Source organism: Cebus imitator, unplaced genomic scaffold (genome assembly GCF_001604975.1).
Source record: "Cebus imitator isolate Cc_AM_T3 unplaced genomic scaffold, Cebus_imitator-1.0 Scaffold708, whole genome shotgun sequence".
NCBI lineage: Eukaryota > Metazoa > Chordata > Mammalia > Primates > Cebidae > Cebus > Cebus imitator.
Genome location: NW_016108023.1, coordinates 393,919 through 402,912, shown reverse-complemented (window position 1 = coordinate 402,912; position 8,994 = coordinate 393,919). Strand labels below are relative to the sequence as shown.

General features: G+C 47.1%; 1 protein-coding gene across 1 annotated transcript in view; it reads left to right on the top strand.

The window, feature by feature from the left end:
• CD99 (CD99 molecule (Xg blood group)) overlaps positions 1-8,994 on the top strand; it is a 66,937-nt gene that overhangs the window by 35,660 nt on the left and 22,283 nt on the right. The window contains exons 4-7 of the mRNA XM_037735023.1: positions 1,769-1,816; positions 3,809-3,853; positions 5,456-5,524; positions 8,456-8,503. Coding sequence (XP_037590951.1) covers positions 1,769-1,816; positions 3,809-3,853; positions 5,456-5,524; positions 8,456-8,503 — 210 coding nt within the window. The remainder of the gene's footprint in view (positions 1-1,768; positions 1,817-3,808; positions 3,854-5,455; positions 5,525-8,455; positions 8,504-8,994) is intronic.

Genomic DNA, 8,994 nt, shown 5'->3' with positions numbered 1-8,994 from the left:
TTTTTTTTGAGATGGAGTCTTGCTCTTGTTGCCCAGGCTGCTGTGCAGTGGGGCGATCTCAGCTCACTGCAACCTCCGCTTCCCAGGTTTAAGCGATTCTCCTGCCCCAGTGCTCCCTAGTAGCTGACATTACAGGCATGCATGACCATGCCTGGCTAATTTTTGTATTTTTAGTAGAGACAGGGTTTCTCCATGTTGGTCAGGGTGGTCTCAAACTCCCAACCTCAGGTGATCCGGTGATCCGCCCTCCTGGGCCCCCCACAGTGCTGAGATGACAGACATGAGCCACTGCGCCCGACCCAAATTTCCTTCTTAGGACAGCCGTCACTAGGACCTGTCCTAATCTCTTATAACCTCACCTTAACTAATCACAACTGCAAGCACCCTACTTCCAAGTAAGATCACTTATGGAGCTTTACGGCGAATGTGGATTTGGGAGGAATGAGCTTCAACCCAGGACTGCGCCCTCTTCACTTTTTCATGTTTTACTTTTTTTTTTCCTTTTCTTTTTTTGGGGGGACAGGGTCTCGCTGTGTTGCTCAGGTTGGAGCGCAGTGGTGGGATCTTGGCTCCCTACAGCCTCCACCATCTGTGCTCCAGCAGTCCTCCCACCTCAGCCTCCCAGAGTGCTGAGGCGTGAGAGGATGGTAGGTATGAGCCAGTGCCCCTGGCCGGCTTTTTAATCCTACACCCTGCGGTGCAATGCACATGGTTTGAGCAGAAACCATGCTGATGGGATCACCTTTTCCTGACCACCTGTCCTTTCTTGGCCACTGGGAGCAGCCGTTCGCTGCCCTGGGAGGCGCCCTTGCTCTTTTGACCTCCTCCTGACTGACTTCCATTCTAAGTGGGGCAGCCTGGGCGGAGGTCTGATGGAGCCAAAAGTGTGTCTTCTATAAGAAATATGTTGGACATAGATGCTCGGTGCCGCAAAACAAAATCAGCACTGAGGCAAAGGATCTTTCAGCAATGCAGTTTTTATTTCCTGGGCTGCAGGAAGGGGACCCTCGGTAGCCATTGTGTCATGAGAACACAATGAACAAAGGAAAACACACACATGTATCCCGGACGCGTGTGGGGTCGTCCTTCCTGCCGTGTCTGAGCTCCGTGGGCTGGAGCCAGACCTCACCATCTAAACTAAAACCCGACGGGCTGACAACTTAAAACTTTTCTGAACAGGCGAAAGCCATGGAGAGCTGGGACACGCCTGTGAGCACGTCCAGCACGGGTATCTCGGTTAAAGTACAAGGACATAGAATGTCCTACGTGCCTGTGAGCACAGCGTGTCTAACAGCTACATAGTTTAGGGCTTCACAAAGAGTTTTTAGCACCCTTATTCTTTAACAAGAAAGGAAAGTTTAAAAAGGAACGTTTCTGCTTTCCACAAATGTGAGCAGCCTTTCAGCCATCAGCCCAGTGTCTCCTTCCCATGCGTACACTCGGGCTCTGGAAGGGCAGTTTTTCTGCTGAATTCCCCATTCTTCTGCCTTCCTGGCTTACGACTCACTCAGTCCCATTCAATGTTGAGAAGTGAAGAAGGGGCTCCTGGTCTCTCTGGAAGCCACGGCCGGTGGCGGCCTCTGTGCCTGTCTTCTGGGCTCAACAGTCATCCTGTAAACCTCAGCCCAGTGTGGGCTGGTGAGAAAAAACCACGCTAAACACATTGTCCAGCTATTTCCAAGAAAACGAAACATCCTTCACCACAGAAGAGCTGGTGCTCGTGTTCCCAGCTGCAACTTTTACTGACCAAAATGTCTTCTCTCTTTAGACAATGAAGACAAGAAACCCACAGCAACCCCCAAGAAGCCCAGTGCTGGTAAGAAAGATGTGTTCCTAGTGTGCAAAGAAAAAGAACAAACCATTTTCTCTGCCAGCAGGGCGGGACTTAGGCAACCAGAAAGAAGAGATGACTGATTGCAGTGTTTCGGATGGAGCCTGATTAAGATTTGAATTGTGTTGTGATGTTGATATTTCATGCAGTGATTCCAGTAAGAGAATGGTTGTGATGTGAAATGTTTTTGGAGCCGTTTGGGCAACATCTCTGGGTGCTTTTATTCTAAGGGTGTCAGTTACTCTGTCTGTAGTTTTGTTTTCTTATTTTTGAGATGGAGTCTCGCTCTCGTCTCCTAGGCTGGAGTGCAGTGATGCCATCTTGGCTCACTGCAACCACCCCCTGCCCGGCTTGAGCGATTGATTCTCCTGCCTCAGCCACCACGCCCAGCTGATCATTGTATTTTTAGTTGAGACGAGTTTTCACTATGTTAGTCAGGCTGGTCTCAAACTCCTGAGTTCAGGTGATCCACCCGCCTCAGCCTCCCGAAGTGCTGGGATTATCGGCGTGACCCACTGCACCTAGCCTTTGTCTTCAGATTTCTACTTCTGGGAGACAAAGAATTTGGTGCTGAGACCCGCCCCATAAAGACTAAGAAGTGGACTCATCTCTCAACCTGTGGGCGTACACCTCACTTCTTGTCTAGGCTGCTCTTTCAAACAAAACTCAAAAACAAGGGGCAAATAATGGAATTGCCCAAGGCTAAAGCCCATTGGTGGATAAACGGAGTAAAAATTGGCCAGGCGCGGTGCCTTACGCCTGTAATCCCAGCACTTTGGGAGGCCGAGGTGGGCAGATCACGAGGTCAGGAGTTCAAGACCAGCCTGACCAACATGGTGAAACCCTGTCTGTACTAAAAATACAAAAATTAGCTGGGCATGGTGGTGGGCGCCTGTAATCCCAGCTACTCAGAAGCCTGAGGCAGGAGAATCGCTTCAACCCGGGAGGCAGAGGTTGCGGTGAGCTGAAGTTGCACCACTGCACTCCAGCCTGGGCAGCAGAGCGAAACTCCATCTCAAAACAAAACAACAACAAAAAAACCCAGAGTAAAATGATGCCAAAACTTATGGCATCACTGTCTTGTCTTAGGACTTTTGATTTTTCTCATATAAAACATTAATAGCTCCACTTGATCACTGGACTTCCTGTCTATAGTGTCAGCTCATGAGCAAAGGGACCCCATGCCCCCAGAACCTTGAACTATGCAATCATCCAGACAACAGTAGTTTTGAGCGTCTGAATTTGTATGATCATGGTTTCCTTGAGGAAGGGAGTGTAAATTCCCATACGTGACTTAGCATGGCTCAGTACATGCTGTTAGGTGGATTGCCAACAAGCATTCTCAATCTTGGTTGGGTTTTCAAAATCGTTCTTCATACGAGAAGACAAGATCTGAAGCCATGGCGAATTGTCACGTCTGTTGTGGCGCCCGTGTGGGTTGCTAGAGGCATGTTCTAGACACCCTCTAGCCTAAATCCGATCACAGTCATGTTGTCCCCATCTCTTAGGGTCTACCTTTTGAAAGGTGTTCGGGACCTGGGAGGAGAGGATGGTAGGTTGGGGAGTCAACAGGAGAAAACCATGTGCACGCAGAGCTGGAGTTTCAACCCCGTCCAGGAGACACCATTGCTTTATAAATTATTCTCTCTCTCTCTCTCATTCTCCCTCCCCCTCCCTCTCCCTCCCCCCCCCCCCCCCCCCCCCCCCCCCCCCCCCCCCCCCCGCCCCTCCTCTGAGAGCCGCTCTCCTGGCTCTTTCTCTGTCTCTGCCTTTATTTTTTAACCCTTTTCATCTGAGAGAATAGTGATGCAAAAAGGGTCAGGAATTCACTTTTTCTGATGAGATCCTGGTCGAGCTGACATTCAGAAAAGTATTCAGGAAGATGGGGCTGTGGCGTTCTCTCGGTCTGTGTATGAGCTGGTTCCTTCCTGGTTTCTCTCTGAAATTTGGTGTTAACTCCTCTTTTCCGTCTTTTAGGGGATGACTTCGACTTAACGGATGCTCTTGGTGGTGGAGGACACAGTGAGTATCTCCTTTCGTCTCCTTGGTAGCTGACCTGCTTATTATCACCAAATGATGATCGTTTTGGAGAGAATTATCCCATTTAAATTATAGCGGGAACGGGTTTTCGCAGTGGAAACCTAGGGAATAGCTGTGTTGGTTTGTTTCTGCTGTTGCCGTTGGGACTTTGCTGACAACCTGCGTGTGTGCGTGTATTTTAAGACTCTTATAGTCTTTAAAAGAAGGACATGAGACGAATGTGCTGTGGGAAGTAGAAAAGTTCCTTTTTAAACTTTCCTTTCTTGTTGAAGAATAAGTGTGCTAATAACTCTCTGGGAAGCCCCCTCCTATGCAGCTGTTAGACACGCCGTGCTCACAGGCACGTAGGACATTCTACGTCCTGTACTTTCACCGAGATACCCGTGCTGGACGTGCACACAGGCGTGTCCCAGCTCTCTGTGGCTTTCACCCGTTTTTAGTTTTAAGTTGTCAGCCAGTCAGGTTTTAGTTTAGATACTGAGGTCTGGCTCCAGCCGGCGGAGATCAGACACAGCAGGAAGGACGACCCCCAAATGCATAGGGAATAAATGTGTGTGTTTTCCTTTGTTCATTGTACTCTTGTGGCAAGATAGGGGTCCCCTTCCTGCAGTCCAGGAAGTAAAAATTGCATTGCTGAAAATCCTTTGTCTCAGTGCTCATTTTTCTTTGTGGCACTGAGCATCTATTTCCAACATGTGCCTGCCTTGGCCATGGCTGGCTTCACGAGCATGTGACCCGTGCAGTGGCACGGGACCCTGTGCCATATTGGTTTCACGTGGGCGCCATATTGGTTCACTGATGTGACCGCTATCTTGGAATACTTAATAGAATATGAAAAATGAGTGCCACAGTTTTATTTTGGCCCCAGAAATTCTGTAGCTGGTGTGGAGGCCACTTTCATTTTTTTTCTTAATTATACTTTAAGTTCTGGGGTGCATGTGCAGATCGTGCAGGATTGTTACATAGGTATACACGTGCCATGGTGGTTTGCTGCACCCATCCCCCTGTCATCTACATTAGGTATTTCTCCTAATGTTATCCCTCCCCGATTCTCCCACACCCTGCTCTCCCTCCCCAATCCACCTACCCCCTGCTATCCCTCCCCTATCCCCCCCACACCCCCAACAGGTCTCAGTGTGTGATGTTCCCCTCCTTGTGTCCATGTGTTCTCATTGATCAACACCCACTTATGAGTGGACATGTGGTGTTTGATTTTCTGTTCCTGTGTCACTTTGCTGAGAATGATGGTTTCTAGCTTCATCCATGTCCCTGCAAAGGACATGAACTCATCCTTTTTTTATGGCTGCATAGTATTCCACAGTGCCTGTGTGTCACATTTTCTTTATCCAGTCTATCATTGATGGGCATTTGAGTTGGTTCCAAGTCTTTGCTACTTTAAATTAAGAAGCGTGGCTCAAAGTTGAGAGGAGGAAATTGGCAGGAGGCTCTCTGTGTACAGGTATCCCTGCCGGGATAAAGGACAAGGTCCAGTTTCTGTTCAGGGAACCATCTCTACGTAAACTGTTGTTTCATTTTCTTTACTGCAAGGCACTTACAATTGCAACTCTCATCTTTCACAAACAGATGACCCAGCCCCACCGAACCCACCCAAACCAAAGCCAAATCCACACCCCAACCAGCCTAGTTCCACTGGTAAGTGCCGCTGGCCCTGTGGGATGTCTCCATAGTGTTCAGAATTCCGTAATATTTATGTCAGCTGAGAGGAGGTGATTTCCGATGAGTGTGTGCTGACTGTTGACTGCCGGTACAGGGTAAGGCCCCTGTTTACATAGTGGAAAATGTACTTTTCCAAACATATGTTCAGCTTGGATTTTACTTTTAGTTTGCTCCTTTTTTTTTTTTTTTTTTTTTTTGAGACAGAGTCTTGCTCTGTTACCCAGGCTGGAGTACAGTGGCGCCATCTTGGCTCACTGCAACCTCCACCTACTGGGTTCAAGTGATTCTCCTGAGTCAGCCTCCAGATTAGCTGGAGTGACAGGTGCACGCTGCCGCACCCAGCTAATTTTTGTATTTTTAGTAGAGACAGGGTTTTGCCATGTTGGCCAGTCTGGTCTCGAACTCTTGACCTCAAGTGATCTGCCCACCTTGGCCTCCCAAAAGTGCTGGGATTACAGGTATGAGCCACTGCGCCTGGCCTAGTTTGCTACTGTTACTTCCAAGTTCCATCTTATGGAACTTCTGAAAAATTGAATCCAAGAGTTTAAATATAGACTAGATATAGAGAAAAGTGTTGGCATACACATTCCTTACGGAGAAGCTAGTGTGTTTTAAATCTTTTGGCTTTTAAATATTTAAGTCAGTTTTTCTGACATATCACAGCATTTTCAGAGTAGCTTATTTGAATAGCACCAGTTTTTTTTTTAGCTGAATAGTTGTTGAAAGTTTATTTTTTTTTAGTTATTTTTTTTGTTTATGTATTTAATTTTTAATAATGTCCATATCTTACTGACATTTTGATGGATTTTTATATCTCTCTCTCTCTGTGTGTGTGTGTGTGTGTGTGTGTGTGTGTGTGTGTGTGACAGAGAGAGAGAGGGGGAGAGAGAGAAATGGGGTCTCTGTTATCCAGGCTAGACTACAGTGTTGTGATCATGTTGAATTTAATAGTGTACCACAGCCTCAAACTCCTGGGCTAAGGAGATCCCCCTGCCTCAGCGTTTCAATTAGCTGGAGCTACAGGCACACAGCACCCCTCAAACTCCTGGGCTAAGGAGATCCCCCTGCCTCAGCGTTTCAATTAGCTGGAGCTACAGGCACACAGCACCGTGATCAGTTAGTTTTTTATTTTTTGTGGAGATGGGGTCTCAGTATGTTGCCCAGGCTGGTCTGAAACTCCTGGCCTCCAGTGATCCTTCCACATCAGCCTCCCAAAGTGCTGAGATTACAGGCATGAGCCACCTCACCCAGCCTATATATTAATGTAAATGAAATAAATTTTAACTAAAGTTCCAAGGTTTTTGTTTATACTGCATTATAACATGACCTTTTGCTTACTGATATTCTGTGAACGTTTTTTCATGTCATTTCATCATTTTTGTTGCATGATTTTTACTGATGATCATGCAGTATTACCTACTACATATATAATTATATACTTTATTTAACTAATACCTAATTCTGAAAATGTCATGTTTCTTCTGGCAGTTTAGAATTTTGAACGAACAAGGCAAACCCAAGTCAACTCCATGCACGATTTTTATTCCTTTGAGGAAATTTGTAGCATTCAAATTGTTTAGATCAATGTGTATAAGTACTATTTTTTTTTGAGACAGAGTCTCACTTTGTCGCCAGGCTCCAGGCTGGAGTGCAGTGGTGTGATCTCGGCTCACTGCAACTTCCATCTCCCAGGTTCAAGCAGTTCTCCTGCCTCAGTCTCCAGAGTAGCTGGGACTACAGGCACGTGCCACCACACCCAGCTAATTTTTGTGTTTTAGGAGAGACAGGGTTTCCCCATGTTGGCCAGGATGGTCTTGATCTCTTGACCTTGTGATCTGCCCACCTCAGCCTCCCAAAGTGCCGAGATTACAAGTGTGAGCCGCCACGCCCCGCCGTGTATGAGTATTTTTATAGCTTTTGACCTGGTTGTTAGTTTGCTGCAGAATTTTACGAATTTATTCTGATGCCAGGGGTCTGTGCAAATGTGCCTGTCTTCACACCGCCTCCAATATTAGGTATTACCTAGGGAAGCTTTGCAAACACCGTGGAGTGCGATGGCAGCTTTGTCCCTGTTTCATGACTTTACTTCTAAAATTAAAAAAAAAAAAAATGCATCAGTTGGCTGTGGATACTTCTTTTGTGTACTGTATACTTTGCCTTTTAGTCTTATATTCTGATGTGACATTATTGATGTATAAGCCTTCTTCATTTATTTATTTATTTATTTATTTATTTTTTTATTTTTTTGGGACGGAGTTTCGCTCTTGTTACCCAGGCTGGAGTGCAATGGCGCGATCTCGGCTCACCGCAACCTCCGCCTCCTGGGTTCAGGCAATTCTCCTGCCTCAGCCTCCTGAGTAGCTGGGATTACAGGCACGCACCACCATGTCCAGCTAATTTTTTGTATTTTTAGTAGAGACGGGGTTTCACCATGTTGACCAGGATGGTCTCGATCTCTTGACCTCGTGATCCACCTGCCTTGGCCTCCCAAAGTGCTGGGATTACAGGCTTGAGCCACCGCGCCTGGCGCCTTCTTCATTTATTTATGGAAGTTAAATATTGCAGCATGCAATGTTATGCTCATGTTTTTCCACTTTATTTATGTTTTGTTTTGTTTTGAGACTGAGTTTCGCTCTTGTTGCTCAGGCTGGAGTGCAATGGCATAATCTCGGCTCACTGAAACCTCCATCTCTCAGGTTGAAGTGATTCTCCTGCCTCGGCCTCTCGAGTAGCCGGGATTACATGTGCCTGTCACCACACCCGGCTAATTTTTGTATTCTTAGTAGAGACAGGGTTTCACCGTGTTGCTGAACAGGCCGGTTTTTATGAGTTTTTCCTTTATTCTGAGACGCGAAGAGCTGTGGAGGAGTTCTGGGTTGACAGATGATTCTTTATTTTCTTTCCTAGGAGGCTTTTCAGATGCTGATCTGGCGGATGGTGTTCCTGGTGGAGAAGGTAGAGTTACCCTGTTTCCTGTGTCTTTCCTCTCTCCATCCCATGATGCCCACCTTCTCTACAGAATCACTGCAGGGTCTACACTCTCAGCCCTCCATGAACTCACAGTGAAATGTTTGGCCATCTCTGTGGGAACTCTGCCCTTTCACTGAGGCTTCAAGGCTGTGGGAAGTAAAGGCTGCCCTGCAGAGGTTCGGTCCCTGGAAGAAGAGCTCAGGGCTCTGGCAGCTGCCCCACTTTCCTGAGGGACAGGGCCGGTTGCATGGACCCTTCTCGCCACCTCCTCACCCCTCCGTTCACCTGTGTTCTTGCAAGTAGCTAGTGTTCTTTCAGCTTTATTAGGTTGTTTTCTGTAATTTAAGGAATATGAACACGAAAGCCCTGAGAATAAAGTCATAGTGCCTGGGAATGCGGGTTCTCAGTGGACCCTAGTGTGACGGGCGGCACCCCAGCTCTGCAGCCGAGTCATGTGAACCCCCACAGAGTGTGAC